The 17,936-nt window shown below is 30.7% G+C and overlaps 1 protein-coding gene across 1 annotated transcript in view; it reads left to right on the forward strand.

Moving 5' to 3' along the window:
* The window catches only part of LOC118185741 (poly [ADP-ribose] polymerase 1-like), a 99,912-nt gene that overhangs the window by 53,550 nt on the left and 28,426 nt on the right, over nt 1-17,936 (forward strand). Inside the window, exons 12-15 of the mRNA XM_035355641.1 lie at nt 1,944-2,092; nt 6,082-6,133; nt 6,273-6,356; nt 17,302-17,434. Coding sequence (XP_035211532.1) covers nt 1,944-2,092; nt 6,082-6,133; nt 6,273-6,356; nt 17,302-17,434 — 418 coding nt within the window. The remainder of the gene's footprint in view (nt 1-1,943; nt 2,093-6,081; nt 6,134-6,272; nt 6,357-17,301; nt 17,435-17,936) is intronic.

Genomic DNA, 17,936 nt, shown 5'->3' on the forward strand with positions numbered 1-17,936 from the left:
AAACGACAAGAGAAACGCTTTTTAAAAGAAAGTGTTATCAAGAATTGCTGTTAAAACATTTGTAGTGTAAATGGAAACAACAATATTTATTAGTTCTTAGAACTGCCTATTTCTTGAAGAATCCGAAACTTCAACCGGAACTAAAAGGAAGACTTGGCAGAATCATAAAAGCTATTCCTGGATGTGATGGTAAAGTCCGATCATTCGAATTAAAAACTGGTAATGGGACTTTAAAATGTACTGTTCAACATCTATATCCTGTTGAACTTGAAAAATGATTGAACTTTTGTTGTGCATTTTTCTTCCCCCCCCCCATTAATGATTAAATTGAATATCGTTAGTTAAGTTGGAAATATTTAAAAAATTTAGTTCATTTATTAGTTGTAACATTTATTAATCGATACATGATGTGTATAACCTGTTTTGTAATTGAAGTGTTTAACTAATTAGAATTTTTGTATTTTTATAGAATAGTGATTTATGTACATGATTGTATGTATAACTGAGTTAGATGAACTCTTGTCAGAGTTCAGGTGGGGAGTGTGTTAAGGAATATTCTTTGATATCACCAAGAGATGGCGTTAGAAGTCCATCTATTGGCTTACTTAACCCTTCCCCTTTTGAACACGTGACTTGAAAAAATATTCTTCTTGAAGGTAGAATTCAATTTAGATTCTTTGATGGAACTATTCAGTTCTTGCTTTTTGAGCCTTAATATTCGATTCAGGCATTTTAGCCTACATTGTATATATGTAAATATTAAGTTTAATTAAAATTTATGTAAAACCCTCCAGGCCATGCATCTCATTTTGGATTAAGAGTGATTCGAATTTGATCTAGAACTTTCGTTTCAAATGATCCTTTTTTTCAAGAATTAAATTCTTGAATGGTAATTTTTAGAACAATTAACGTAATTAATAATTTACTAAATCACTGTTATTTAAAATGTGCAATATTCTCATAAATTAGTTCATTTATTGTACTTTATTTACTTTTTGTTACAACCATTTTTTTTCCAAAATAAGATATATATTCCTACTCTAAATTGTTAGTTTCTAGTTAAGTTATTTCATATACCATATATTTTGGCATATAATACGTACCTATAATTTCAAACTACATTTTTTTAATTGTGTGTATTTTAATGTGTATTAATAAATCATACAAAAGAAATTAAAACTACAGTCGTATGCACGATTATTAGAAGGTGAAAAAGCATTTACAAAAGGAGACCAAATGAGTCATGCCAGTTCAGAAATATTGTGTGAGCAGATAATAAAAACATGGGATGAAACTAAATTTGTCATAATTCAAAAGGCCATATGGAAAACATAATATATCTTACAATCTGGATGTAACTGATGATTATTTGTTTGTGGATCAGAGTAGCACTGGCAGTGAAGATGAAATAGAATCCAATTATGTGCCTGAAGATATAATGGAAAGCAAGTGTGATGAATGTTTCATGTTATCCAATAAGAAAAATTTTTTAATTCATGATAAGTTTTTTTTTTTTTTTTTTTTTTTTTAATAAACAGCATTTAGATACATACAGAAATATAATTTTTTTTATGCTCATCCTTTCCTTATTTTTAAGTCTATCATTTTGATATCCAGTGTATAACGCATAATCATAAGTTACTATCTTATTTTTTTGTATTAAAAGTTCGTTTTATGTGCTGGAATATATGGTACCTGGAAAAATAACTTCAAGTTACTTTTATGTTCTTATAGTATTGGAGGAGAAACTGAGATTAACCTGTTTAAATGATTTTATGATATAAATCAAATTGACAGGAAAAAAAATGGAGACTATTTGTAATATTTGATTATGGTATAATATCTCAAATTTAAAACAATATGCTTTCTTTAAATTTTAGTTTATAAAAATATTTTTGGAACTTTCATTTTTCTAAAATAGCTAATTTTTATTAAAATATTAGGTGAAGTTGAAAAAGGTGGTAAGATTATGACAAGGGCTCATCTATTAAACATACATGTTGTCTCATATAACTTTTTGGATGCTGTTAAGAAAGGAGTGTCACCTGCTCAAGCTGTAAAGGCCAGTTTAATATCATCTTGGGGGGATGATGTAAGCTTTATATAGTTTTAATTTTATTTCTTTTTAATATTTAATTGAATGAGTTTTGTTTTTCTAATATTTAAAAGAAAAATTAGTGTCTTAATTTCGCTGCTAAAATTAATACTTATGTGTTAGCACAACCACATTGGTGCAGTTTAGTAATTTTTTTTTTGCAGAAGAAAAAGAATTATGACTGATAATTTAAGAATCGTTTATTACACACACTCATATTTTAGCCGCCCAACCGATATAGTTGCTAGCATTGCTGACTGCCGTGCTGAAGGGCCTGGGCTTGAATCCCAGAGAAGGCATGGATGTTTGTAAATGTATTATGCCAGTGCAGCATGGCAGCAGCACTCTAAATATGCGGCGAGCCAAAAGTCCTCTCGTGTGGTTTGGTTGGAGACCTTTGGACCTGTTTCTCCATCAAAATTGAGGGTGGAACTGAGCTAAGTCGCACTGCCACCTGAATGGTGCTCAAGGCACTGCCAACAGCAGGCTTAATCTAGTCCTCCTTGCCACGCGAAATTCATGAGCTTAGACTGACTGCAACAGACAAGTTGCCTTTGCTCACTTGACTGCAACAGACAGTTGCAGAAAGACTGCAACAGACAAGTGAGCAAAAGTGACAAAGTGAGCAAAGGCAACAGACAAGAGACAAAGGCATGCCAAGAAGGTGGGAGAAATAGCTTATACAACAACACATATTTTAACATATTTTACTATTAATAAGGTATTTATTCCAAAATATCAATACAGCTACATGCAAATAAAGTTTTTTTTTTTTTTTTTTTTGGCTTGGTGAAATTTTTTATGATGATCATTTTAAGAATTGATTCAAAACTATTGTTGTTTTCAGCAATTTTGCATCTGAATATACCTGCAGATGTTTTGCCATGGTTTCTTGTATTGCAAGCAAATCTTATTAGTGCTTATATTAAAATTGAAGTTAAGGCCAAAACACTATGATATTGATGTATTAAAACCATTGGAACTTGGAGTGCAAGGGAAAAAGAAAAAAAGCACATGAAAGCAGCAATGATCATTGTTAAAATGAAGAACTGTTATGTGTATGGTTTTAGGAGCATTCTAGTGCTTTGGAGATTTTTATTAAAATGGTTGTGCTAATGTATAAGTACCTTTAAATTGTTGGAATCTAATTCATATAGTCAGTTATTTTCTTGGTTGCAAGATGTTTTATTTAATAAATCAGTATAGACAAAATTTTGTTCAACACTTTTTATGCCTCTAGATAAGATCTGAACTGGTTGCATCTAATTTTCTTACTTCTAAATGCATTGTAAATATAATTACTAAAAACAGTATTTTAATTATATAAAAGATCCTATTTATTACTCTGAAAAGCAGTATTTCTGCATATTTTCTGTAGAGTATGTGATTTTAATTAGATGCTTAAAATTGCTGATTATAAACAAACTTTAAGTGCTCATAAATAGAATATTTTATTGCATGTTGGCAGTTCTCAATGCATTAATTTATAGTCTTGTTTTATTTTTTAATAATATGTCTGATATGATTAATAATACTTTTAATTAATGTAACATATAATATATCTAACTGATAATTTGAATGAACTGCTTTAGTGTAACTGATATCTAATGTTTCTGTCACTGTATTTTATGTACCTTGCTAATGAATAATCATTTGATTTTAATTTTGACAGTTTATTAACTTAAAAAATAGTATCCCAGATTTAAGCTCTTGATGTAGCATTTGAGATTTAGAAATCATGTCAAATACATAACAGTCAAACTGTTATGGTGAGAAATTGACATAAATAAAGAAAAAGTCCTTGTGTTTGTCTATACAAATTTACAGTTTTATTCTAATTTTGATGAAATATGGCACACTCAACTTTCAAAACAAGAGGGCTTTCAAATACTGTCTACATGGGGTTTCTCAAAAACTACTTCATGGTATCCAGACCACTTAGATACATATATTTTAATTTAACAAACTTTTGATTAAAATTTCAGCAGTTTTAAAAGATTTGTTTTGCCACTTTGTAAAGCGTGAGATATTTTATGTTTCACATTGAATCAGAAAACTCAGTGATATAAAGAAGTTAACTCTCAGAAAAACACAATATATTTCTTTGTCTTTCAATTTAATAATCAAACTCAGGGATTTGAGAAAAATGTATTGCCATTGCCCAAATTAGAATATTTTTAAGTGTGTTATTGTTCAACAAAGTGGGAAGTATTTAATTTGGAATTATGGAAAATACGCCAGCTATAAACAATAAAAACATTTATAATTTTCTATATAAATAAAGAACTGTGCCCATATGTTTCCCCCCCCCATACAAATTGACAGTTTTATTCTGATCTTGATGAAATTAGGTTCACTTGACCTTCAAATCAAGAGAAAGGCCACTATCTACATAAGATTTTTTAAAATCTACCCCACCAAGTCATTTATAGATCTAGATGTTATGAAAATTTAGCAAACTTTTGTTTAAAAACTCAGTGATTTAAAATCTTTGCGTTGCTCCTCCTTTAACACATAAGACATTTATATTTCAAATTTAATGAGAAAACTCAGCAATATAAAAAAAAGTGTTGCCACATTTCAAATTAATGTATTTTTATCCTCCATTCAGCAGTGTGTAAGCAGTCTATTACAAAGTGCAAGATATTTAATTTTTCTTTCAAAATTATTCTGTTATTGATTAACAAAATAAGCAATTTAAAAGCAGTTAACACAAATTCATTTCAGTTATTATTACTAGTTGGACTCACAAAATTACAAATGCCAAATGTATTAAAATCATTTCGATATGCAAAGAAGAGTACTTGTTTGTTTGTCTATGTCAATCTTGCAAATCTACATTTTTATTCCAATCTTGATGAAATTTTGCATTCTTGACTTTTCAAAATAACAGGTCACTGTGTACATAAGACTTTGAAAAGCCACCCGATTGGGCCCATGCTGAAGGTACTAAAACTGCTAGACTGCACCGTGTTTATTTACTCTTTAGAATAATGTGTAACTTTTCAAAACAGTGTAGAACCTTGAAAGTAGAATTTAAGTATTCTCTGTGTCATTGTTCTTGAATATTTTGAAAATGGTGAAGAAATTGTCCAAATTGGAGGGTAAATTTTAAAAAAAGTATAAGAAAATACACAACCAATAATTAAGCAAGTGCCAGTTCTTACTAAAATCAAAGCACCATGTTAGTTCTACACCATTCTGCAATTTTATTCATATTGGTAAAATTTTACATTTACGTATACTTAAAAAACAGGAGGAAAAATAACTGTCTACTTAGATTTCGAAGAAACTACTTCTATCCCCTTAAATGAAGTCTTTTCACTGTGAATAAATCCCAGGCAATGTTGACTAGTATATAATAATATATTATTATGGCTAGTATATAATAATAATTTCCTAAGAGAAATTTAAAATATTTTCATGTTATTCCCCCCTTTTTGTATAAAGATTGAGGTGTGCATTTTAAATCAAGATCTAATGGTTGCAAGAAAACATTTTTAATTCTACATTTTAATCTGCTAAGACCAAATAATAAATAACACTTATTCAAGAAAAAACCACAACAAGGCAGTAATAAGTAATTACATAACTAATTTTCTTTCTTTATATTGTAAAGTCACATTAAATGGTTTTTATTTTTTATCGTTGTTGTTTTGAGGCATTTCATGAAATGCATCATATTCAACCTTTAAAAAAAAACTTTCATGAATTTCTGTTATCTGCTTTGTTTTTTAGTATTGCAAATTTGTCATTTTTATATTCTGACAAAATGCAAAATAATTTTTAGATTGTTAGATTTTTTAATATTTATTTACTGATTTTTGATTTGATAAGGTGATTGTTGCATTGCAATATATGTTTTATTTATTAATATTTATATTACTATCCATTGTAATAATTTATATGAATCCATTTTAAAACTTTTTATATATGGTAGATGAGTGATTTATTCATTCATCTAAAATACAATTGCTTTCTTATAGCCAGTTGTAAAATTCAGTGGAAAACAAGAAAATAAACAGGAAAAATCATTAGGTAAAACATTACTTTATTCCTTGGATATAATTTAATGTTTTTATAATGTGATTTTCCTTGAAAACATTAATTATGCATTTATTTTTTATTCTTTGTATAATTCTAATCCTATTGTAAGCAAAAATGTAATTTTTTTCAGCTAAAAATTTTTCAAGTTCTATGTCTGGCCCTCAGACAATGAAAGTATCTGTTGTAGGAGGTGCAGCTGTCGATCCTGAAAGTGGTAAGGTCAATGACTAATAAAAAATTTTCCTGTTTCAATCAGCTTTAGTAACACTGCTACACCACATTTTTTTTATTTAAAAAAATCAGCTCATTGGTTGCTTTTTAATAAGTTTGATAAATTATTTAATCTATGTCTAAGAAAAAGCTCAGAATAAATATATGAGTATAATGGAATTTTAACTGGTGACATCCATGGAAATTATACAGACAGTGCATATACAGTCAAAAATCTTTAATCCGGACCTCAAAGCTAAGAACTTTTTGCGCATGCGTAAACGCATGTGCATAATACCTTTATGCATGTGCATAATACGTTTACGCATGCACATTATAAGTTTACGCATGCGCGTTTAATGTATAACGGATGGTATAAGCTAAGCTAAAATTATCTAATTATCTATTTCAGTTAATGTTGCAGATTGCGTTGTTCCTTAATCTTCTAATTGGATCCGGCTTATTATTTTTTGCAGACTGTTGGAGCAATTTTATAAAAGTAAGCTTGAACTTTCGATTATGTCGAATAGAATTTCCGATTCTGGAGCTGCCAAAGGATCTACAAAGCGAAAGCATGTTTCGATGTCCATCAAACAAAAAGTGGAATTGCTGCAAAAAATTGATAAAGGCATATCCTCTAACCATTCCGAAATCTGTTTATCAATTTCACGCTGCTCTGGGGGGGGGGAGGACGTCGCGGCACACAATGAACTGGAAGTTGATCTGTCAGCACTATCCTTATCTTCAGGGCAGATGTTTTTATTTTGTTCGGCTTATAATTCCTTACTAAATGTAGTATTTCATCTCGATGTACTCTGTCTTTGATGTGATTTAAATCAAATTCCTCGTCATTATAAATATCACAAATATACATCAAATAGTTTTCTGGTTTCAATTTTCTAATTTTGACTATGCGTAATGTATGCTTTACGCATGTGAGCATTGAAAGAAATGTTTAATAAAGTAAACAAATAAATATTAAGCTTTTTTTGTAAATTTTGATACGGTTTCATATTTTTAATTTTATAATTTCTGCATGCCATCTTACCAGATTTAAAGTGATGATCTATAATCCGGAATCGACGAAGTCCCGACGAGTCCGGATTAAAGAGTTTTGACTGTACTTACTTACAGTGCATATATAAGTCATTCTGTAAGAAAATTTAAACTTATTCAAAGCAGTAATAATTCAATAATGGTTCAGAAAGTGAATAAATTATGTTATGCATTTTTGTGAAGTACATTTTTTAGTTTCTGCATACTTTTATAATGAAATTTAAATAGGCAGAATATTAACAATCAAATGATTAAAGCCACCGATTATATTCAAACTTTTGTATGCTCAAAAATAACATTATTAGTTAATACAGTCAAAAGTCGTTAATCCGGACTCGTCGGGACTTCGGCGATTCCGGATTATCGATTTTTCCGGATTATAAATCATCAGTTTAAATCTGGTAAGATGGCATGCAGAAATTACAAAATTGAAAATATGAAACCGTAATTTATGAAATAAAGAACAATTATGATCTAAAGGGTATCAAAATTTACAAAAAGAAAAAGCTTAATATTTATTTGTTTACTTTATTAAACATTTCCTTCAATGTAAGTTGCTTCGTTTCATGTGATAATACTTTCTCTTTAATTCTATTAAACAGACATAATTTCTTGTTTAGTTACAAAGTTCCGCTGTTCAAGTCCTATATTGCTGTGTTGAGAATACCGACTAATTTGTCAATCGAAATGTTTTCGTTTTCAATAACCTCTGGGTCACTTTCTTCACTATCGGAAGCGAATTATAATGACGAGGAACTTGATTTAAATCATATCAAAGACGGAGTACATCGAGATGAAATACTACACTTAGTGCGGAATTATAAACCAAATAAAATAAAAACATCTGCCCTGAAGATAAGGATAGTGCTGAGAGATCAACTTCCAATCCGCCGCGTGAAATTGATAAACAAATTTCGGATTTCAAAACATACTTTCGCTTTGTAGATACAAATTACATATTAGTAAATATATATCGGAAATTCTATTTGACATAATCTTTCTAATCTATCATAATTAATAATGACGTTTCTGCCCCCCCCTCTGCCGCAGAGCAGCGTGAAATTGATAAACAAATTTCGGATTTCAAAACATACTTTCGCTTTGTAGTAAATATAAAATCGGAAATTCTATTTGACATAATCGAAAGTTCAAGCTTACTTTTATAAAATTGCTCTAACAGTCTGCAAAAAATAATAAGCCGGATCTAATTCGAAGATTAAGGAACAACGCAATCTGCAACATTAACTGAATTAGATAACATTAGCTTAGCGTATAACTCCGTTACACATTAAACGCGCATGCGCACAAACATATTCGCAGCCGTAAGGGTCTTACGCGCTCTCGTAAACGCCTGTGCGCATGCGTGAACGCGGCGCATGCGCAGAAAGTTTGTAGCTTTGAGGTCCGGATTATAGATCATTCCGGATTATGGGTGTCCGAATTAACGACTTTTGACTGTAAAAAGGGGGGAAGCTGCTGAATTTTTACAAACAAATATAAAAATACTTATTGTATTATTGAAATTTGTATTTGGTATAATAACATTATTAGTTAATAAAAAGGGGAGAAACCGCTGAATTTTTACAAACAAATATAAAAATATTATTTGTATTATTGAAATTTGTATTTTGTATAATACCTTCAATAAACCACTACTTGATGAAAGATGCTTTTTCAGCAAGGCTGCACTGGATTGCCATCCTACATTTTATAAGCCTATGCAGATTACTTGAAACATTGTTTACAGTTCAGGCAGCATATACTGACAGTGAAAAAAAAATCTTAACTTTTCTTTCAATGCAAGGAAAATCCAGAGTGGAATGGAAACTAGATAGAGAAAATATTTGTCCATTCATAAAATTGATGCAGAATAAGTTCTGATATTGAAAGCATCTGCATTAATAATTCCATCATTATTAATGCAGATGCTTTCAAGTAGAGGGAGGTAGTCTAAGCTAAATAATAATTTATAATATTTCATATTAGCTTTGCACACTGCAGCTTTACTTTTGTAAACATCATCTCCATTTATACTGCAAAAATGACTACCAAATAATTTCACTGTTCTTTGTTTGAAGAAACAAGTCATATGGTAACTTTCTTCTGTAAACTCCCTGCATTGTTTAAGTAGCAAAGCAAAATTCTGCTCATCAATCACTCTTAGCACAGTTCAGAGCCACAATGAATATATATGACATTAAACCATATAAAGTAAATATTGCAGAATATGTTCAAAATTTTATGGTTACTAATGTAAATAGTGTAGATTCCATCTTATCTGTAGAACTTGACTTCACAAAATTGCTTAGAGTTTAGTGGTCGTTCAGGGGTAAAACACATACAATATCACAAAGTGACTGTATGTTTAATGAAGATTATCAACGATTTGACCACATACATAGCTGGAATGAAGGAAAATTATTTAGAGATATAGAAGAAGTTCATGTATTTTACATCAGAGTACACGTCTTTCATTTAAATTGCGGCCTCGTGTGCTGTTGCTCACAAAAACAGTTCCATTCAGTGACATCCCGTGCCTTCTGTTGATTGTGAAAGTTGACAACCCATGGATGTCGGATGGGAAAGTGGCCATCATCATCATCTGGGAAACTGTTCTTCAAAATGCCCTAGATAAGTCCATATGAATTTGTTTTTGTATGCTTGTCTTTTTAAACATTGTCTTAAAAATGTCTTCCAAGTATGTCTTCTTAAACATTGTCTCAATATGTCTTCTAAATGCATCTTCTGAAACATTATCAGGATACATTTTCTAAATAGGCCTTCTTGAACACCATCTTCCTTAAACCATCTTCTTTCATAATTTTTTATCTTTAGACATCACCTTCTTCTTAAAATAGTTCATGTCTTTAAAACAATAGTCACGAGCACCAACAGACAAATTGGATAGTCAAATTGGGATTAATTTGTCAAGTTAGGGAAAAGTCTACCATCAAACCATCATCAAGCACCATCAAAACTGGTGTCGCATTATCAAAGTTTTTTGATTTTCTTCCGAGTCTGCTTTTTTGTTTCTTTTTCCTCACCTTTTTTAGTTTGTTTGTTCCATGTTTGCTTTCTGTGTTAGTGTCTTTGTCATCAGATTTTCTAACAGACTTGTTTTAAGCCTTGTCTTCTTCTTCTGTAGTCTCTGCAGTTTCTTCATTTTCAGTAGTTTCTTTTGATTGTCTGTTGCAGGGAATATTGCAGGAGTTAGTATTCAATTCATCATCTTTAGTTACTGATTCATCCTCGGGAAAGCATTTCTCTTCTGAACCTTCTGTGGTGGCATTTCTTGATGGCTTTGAAAATTGAGTGTGTTGTGTTTTCTTGAGTTTCCTCTTGCACAAATTCAATATTGACAGCATCATTTTCATTCACTATTTTGTAAAGCATATTATTTTGTAAGCAATAATCCTCATATAGCTTAGACTTCAAAACTTTCTTTTCTAGCTTTTATATTTTCATCAGCTTCTTGAACTTGAATAATCTTAATTGTTATGCCATCTTAAACTGCCACAGTGGAAATGTCTTTTTGGCCCATAATATGTTTGAATGCATTACAGTCTATCGTGATTTTAAATGGAATGCCCAATATGTGTACCCTAATTATGAGAACTTCTGTGACTGCTTTATCTTCTAATTCTTAGCTCAAATACTTACATTTAATATCTATTGTCTTCCTACTCATGATCAACTAGATGCATCTGATTATCAATTATGCATTTCTATAGCAGAACCGCAACTCAGCATCAGTGTGTATTTTCATTTCTGCTTTCAGATTATAAATATATAAAACAGGTTCAGGTGACAAGGTGCATTTCAGTTCGTTAAAAGCACAGGGTTCTTTATTTTAAAATTTAAATTTAGAATCTCTTCAGAAATTACTAAGTGGTTTTGCAATTAATGAATAATTAGGTATGAATTTTCTGAGATAACCCATTAAGCCAAAAATGTTTTGAACCTCTTTTATACAGTTAGGCTCTGGAAAGTTAATTACTACTTTGGTTTTTTATTCATTTGAATTTCACATCTTTAATTTTGGGCCCTAGAAATTCGATTTCACACTTTAAAAATGGACACTTCTTAATACTTATTTCTAAACCACATTCCAATGCAGTCTGTAAAACGCATTTAAACTTTCAGATTCCCTGAATCTCATTTTCGGATGCAATAAGGATTTCATCCATATAGATAACTACAGTGTTATCCTTTAAAAGATCATGAAATATATCATAAATGGATCGTTGGGAAATGCTTGAGCTGTTAGCATGACCAAAGAGTAATTGCCCATTTTGAGTTATAAAAGATGTGTATTTTCTACTTTCCTTATCTACTACAACATGGAAAAATCCATTTTTCAGGTCTAATGTAGTATATACCAATGTCGATGTAATTTTTTGATGACTTCATCAATTAGTATCAGTGGAGTGATATCACAAATTATTTTTGATTCAGGGCTCTATACATAACCTGAGTAATCAAAACAGCATGGTTTTATGATTTATTTATCTAACTACTCAGAGATCTGTTTATCAATTTCATGCTGATCTGTATGAGTGGAGGGGGGGATCTTCAGAGGTAATGTTTTTATTTTATTCAGCTTATAATTCATTACTAACTGTAGTATTTCATGTCTGAAAGTTTATCTATCAATACTAGTCTCAGAGGAAATGTTTTTATTTTATTCAGCTTATAATTTATTAATAACTGTAGTATTTGATGTGTACTCCATCTTTATTGTGATTTAAATTAATTTATTTGTCATTATAAGTATCAAGAATGCACATCAAATAGTTTTCTGGCTGTTAAACTATAATTCGACCGTCTGAAACACAACTGTGGTTGGCATTTTGCCAAAACACATAGACTTGTCCAAAAGGGACATTATTACTTGCTGTGACATGAAAGGTCAAGTGAAAATTTTTTCTTCTCCGGAAAGAGATATGCTGGGGAAAAAGAAATCCTTCCACCGTATTTTGAGAATAATTCGGTCCGTATAGCACATGCGTGTTTGTGCTCATGGTCGCGGATGAGACGGTCGAACTTTACCTATTCATTTATGGTTAATTATCTTTGCCTTATAATATCTGTACTAATGACCGCTTGTAAAAACATTTGTTTTCTGCGATAACAAAATATTTGATCTTAGTGAAGAATTATCAGTTTTGAATTCACCTTCAAGTCTCCCTAACGGTTTAAATTTCCCATTACAAAATTCCATTAATTATAGGGCCTACCAGTGGCCGAGCGGTAAAGACGCTGAACACTGGTAGTTCGGTCCGAGGTTCGAATTCCGCGAACGGGCTGGCTGCATGGGCGTTTTTGGGGTTTTCCCCATGTGTAACGTGTATACGAGCCAGTTTCCCTTAGAAAGTCCTCCACGAAGGCATCCCTCCCTTTAGGCAGATAGCCCTCGTGTGCTTTGCCATAATTGAATAACCAAAAAAATAACCATTAATTATAGATTTACCAGCTTAAGTTCAGGGAACCTGTCAGTCTCATATTAACATTACTTGACTTCCAGTATCTGTTGAAACATCGATTTGTAAATTACCTAAATTATATATCTCTTATACTTTATATATTTCCGATGAGTCTGAGCAGTTGGAGTTACAGTTTTGGCATCTTCATTTAAGAGATGTTTTGGAACAATCCACAGCTTTGCATCCAAATAAGTTATATTCAAAGCACTTAAATCATTTACTGTTATTATTACGTGAGTTTGATTTAAGACCCATCTTCGACAATTGCAACATCCTGGTTGTGCACTATTTGTTTTAGAACCAAATTCAGACAAAATATTTTCTTTTAACTTGTCCCATGACATAATACCTTTCAAAGACCGAATAAATACTTTAGCAGTAACAATAAGCAATATTTTACTAAACACGATCTTTTGTAATTCAGATAACTGAAATAATTTAAAAGATTCTTCTTAGATCGTGAATGAATGATTTTATCAGTTATACATCAGTTCTATTAAATTCCAAAACAGTTTGTAAAATGTAATGAAAATTTAGTAGCTATGTTGATCTACTGAATTAAACATCATCATCATTATCAGAATCATGAACACTTTCGCTTTCTTGTAACTCATCATTGTCTTCAAATTCAGATTGCAAAAGCTTAAAATCACAGACTCTTCAATATTAAATCACAGTTTTTATACATTTGACTCGTAATTAAGATGTAACAAATTATATACAGGAGTTGAATCATTTGCAGATAAATTCTGAAGTAGATTTTGCTTCTATTCCATGACATTAAAATTTGATGGAAAACCAGAAAAGCTATGCAGTTTTTCTGTTTTTTCCTATCACCTTAAGTTCCAAATGTAATTTGTTGGAAGTATACATTGTGGTGCTAGTTCTCAAAGAATCAGAATTTCTAGGAATAGAATAGTTTTCATTTTCACTAACAGAATTCACCATTCTTATAAGTAACAATATGCAGGTATATAGTTCAAAACCAATTTAGTCGTTCCAGCATTATAATTTTTACATCTTTATTTGTTGTATCCAAAGCTCATTCTGAACTAAGCACTCAGAAATGTTCATTCCATCTTACCTGTAAAACCTGATTTCGTAAAATGGCTGAGTGCTTAGCTGTTGTCCAAGGGTAAAACACATATAATAACACAAAGTAACTATTTAACTTTACATTTAATAAAGATTATAAACAATTTGATAGCATTTGTAGATGGAAATTATTTACAGATATTGAGAAGTTCACTACATAAGAGAACATTATCTTACATGCATTTTTATTTCAATGGTGGCTTCGTCTGTCCTCACTCGCAAATAAAAGAGTAAAGAAAGATGACATCCCACAATAGAATAGTGAAAAAGTTCTGTTCAGAGTTTATGCAGGAACCTCATTAAGAATTTTGGTATTAATCACAATGAAATTTTATTGCTGTCTCCTATAATGATTATTAGATGTAGCAAATGACTAATTGTAGAGTTAATGCCTTTCCATCATAAAAAAGAATAATATAAACTATATTTCTTATCACTCAATCAGAACATTTCAGAAAAGCTGTTAAAGGTCCATAATATAGAACAACCATTCATCATGATCACTTTGTAGCTTCCATATAAACAGGAAACTGGTTGTCCAATACTGATGCAGGGACTTTCGATTTCTTTAGTTCCATGCTGTTTGGCTAAAAATGTACTTTTCTGCAGCGATTTGAGGAAGGGATTTAAAAAATTGCATATACAGTGGTGGCCAAAATTGTGGACACTTTTGGAAATTTTTATGTTTTTGAACTTTGTATGCTTATAGAAAATGTTACGTTTCGCAAAATGCAAACTTTTATATATCATTTTAAAGAAAATTTATTACTGAATTCAATACGAAACACAAAATTCAATTATTTGCAATACAAAAAAAGTTATATGTACTTTAATATAAATAAAAAACACAGTTATGACGTGGTTTGTAATGTCTAGCTTTCCTGGCCAATCACTGTTCTTGTTCTGAGAACCAATCAAATGTTACTAACTGCCAGTAGAAGCTGACATCATGTTTACACTTGAAACAATTCACTATTTTACTTTGTTCTGTAGAAGGAGGACCTGTTTCTTATACACTGCAATTACAAGTAGGAATTTTTGTAAAAATTTTTAATATTTAGTCAAGAAGCAATGACATCAAATAAAAGAGTAGATTGGACACCTAGAAAGAGATGTAATATTATTGTGTTACGAGAAAGTGGTCTTTCCTATGGTGAAGTTGCAAGACAGGTGGGTGGTTTAGTGACTACATCTGGAGTGATGACAGAAAAATAAAAAGACTATGTCTCCAAGATAGAAAAATGTCATCAGTGGCCATCAGAAGTGATCTGAATGAAGCTGGTGTTTCTGTCAGTTCAAGAACAATCAGGAGAAGATTAAGAGATGTTGGACTGAGAGGTAGAATTCCATGGAAAAAGCCTTATCTTAATTTTCAACAACGAAAAAAAAAAAAGACTACTGTGGGCAAAGGAACACATTAATTGGACAGATGATCAGTGGTCACAAGTTATATGGAGTGATGAAACTAAGATATCGTTATTCGGTAGTGATGCACGAAAATATGTAAGACGTAGAATAGGAGAAGAGCTACATCCTGACTGCATTCAAGCAACTGTGAAGAACCCAGTTAGTGTTATGATTTGGTCATGCATGTCAGCAGATGGTCGCCTTCATGTCATCGATGGGACACTGAATGCCAGACAATACATTGACACTATTCTAGAACCAAAACTTCTAACTTCCATCAGAGATCTCATTCCCAACAATGCTTCGTTTATTTTTCAGCAGGATTCTGCTCCTTGCCACACGGCCAAAATATTGAAAGAGTGGTTTCGTACAAAGAGCATTAAATTGTTGTCATGGCCAGGAAACCGTCCTGACCTTAATCCTATCAAAAATTTGTGGCACCGTTTGAAAACTCTTGTCCGAATGAGGCACTCATCAAATAAAGGGGAACTAATTGAGGCTATAATTGTTTCCTGGCATCATGTAATAACGAAAGAAGAGCTTAAAACTCTTGTCAGCTCAATGAAACGTTGATGTGAAGCTGTAATGAAAAATAAAGGGTACCCTACTAAGTACTGATAACTCACTGCAATCATCACTATCTAATGTATATCGATAACTATTATCGTTTAACTTTTTTTTATTGCAAATAATTGAATTTTGTGTTTTGTATTGAATTCAGTAATAAATTCTCTTTAAAATGGTATATACAAGTTTGCATTTTGTGAAACGTAACGTTTTCTATAAGCATACAAAGTTCAAAAATATAAAAATTTCCAAAAGTGTCCACAATTTTGGCCACCACTGTATTTCTGACAGTGATAAAGCTCATAGAAAAACTGTGAAACAGTTGTTTATCTGAAACAGGCAGATGTGTGATAATGCTATTAGAAATGTAAAAAGTTCTTTTGAAAACCCTGTAAGTTTTTAAATGTTCCAAACACATTTTTAAAAATTTTTACGACTTTTAATTAATTTTTTTGTCTATATAATTAGTATGTATGTATTTGTGCATCAGAAATTCACAAATTACAAGCAATTGTAATACATTAATTATAATTTTATTCACTGACTTAAATTATGGAAAGAAACATAATTTATGAAATTCTGGCTAAAGGATCAGTTATTTGTTTGAAAAGAAAGAGATGTATATATCTATTTAAAATTAAAATAATAAAAATCCAACTATTGAAAGGATCTCAAATGGTTCAAAGATAATTCTTTATCTAAAAGAGCCATTTAATTCTTCATTTATCTTAGTAATGAGTACTTGGTTAACTGGGTATGGGCAAATTTATTAGTTGTAGGAGAAAGTTCATCTATTTAGATAATCTTAATTGAGTATGAATGTAGTCATTCATATACAGAATGTTTTGATATTAGCTATCAAAGCATCTCTTGTTTTAAATAATGTAAGTCTTTCTGTGTAGCAATATTCCTTTCCGAAAATGTTTTCTGTGTTTGGTAATAATCTTAAGTATCTGGATTGTTCAAGAATAGTTTTTTGAGTCTGAGCAAGAGTTCTAAGTATGACCTTGTCTTCCAAATTCTTCAGACATGTGTTCAACAAAATTTGTAGCAATTCAACTCTGTAACTTAAGTTAAAACATTGGTTATAAATTATCGACATAAAATATTGCAAGTTACCTTCTGAAATTTTGTAATGTTCATATTTCTGTGGATAAATGTTTTACTATTAGTAACAGGTGGAAGTTATAACAACATATTAGGCAAATTATCATAATATTTTTTCTGTAATATATGTTGTTTGCCCCCCTTCCGAAATCCCAAAGTTCGTCTTCAAAGTCTTTTTCTCAAAGAAGTTTTAAGTATGAGTGTAATTTAGCAATGTGTTACTTTTCTTTTTAGGTCTTGCAGACAAAACCCATGTATATCAAAGCAGAGGTGATATATATAATGCAGTGCTTGGGAAAGTGGACATTGCTAAAGGAACAAACACATATTACAAACTACAGCTGCTAGAATCAAATAAAGGATCAAAGTATGCTGTTCATAAAATAATGCCTGAAAATCTTCTGAACAATTTAGAAGAGTTAAATTATATGCTAAAAATATAATTTAAATGCTTAACTGTGTAATTTTTTGTGTTTTTATTTGTAATAAAACTGATTTGTGTTATTATGACTCTTGAAAATGAAATATAAGAAAGTCCCATCCGATCTTCCATAAATCTGTCTTCTGTTTGATATAGCATTCTTTTTCATCAGTTCCTATGGATTCAGTATAATCCAAGTCGACTATAATTTTTTATATATATATTTTTCTGTGTGATTATCTGGTAAAAGAATATTTTTATTTTCCTATTTTGAAAATAAAAAATGTATTTTGCATTGATAAGAGAATTTTTACATACAAACATGTAATTTATGTACCAGTTAATGTTTCAAAAATATGACTAAATTGTTTCGTATCGCATTATAGAATAATATATGTATTTTACTGCAATGTAAAAATATACTTATCCTTCCTCATTCAAACTATTA

The sequence above is a fragment of the Stegodyphus dumicola genome, chromosome 10, assembly GCF_044657685.1.
Source record: "Stegodyphus dumicola isolate Sdum_Otavi_A_Nest chromosome 10, ASM4465768v1".
NCBI lineage: Eukaryota > Metazoa > Arthropoda > Arachnida > Araneae > Eresidae > Stegodyphus > Stegodyphus dumicola.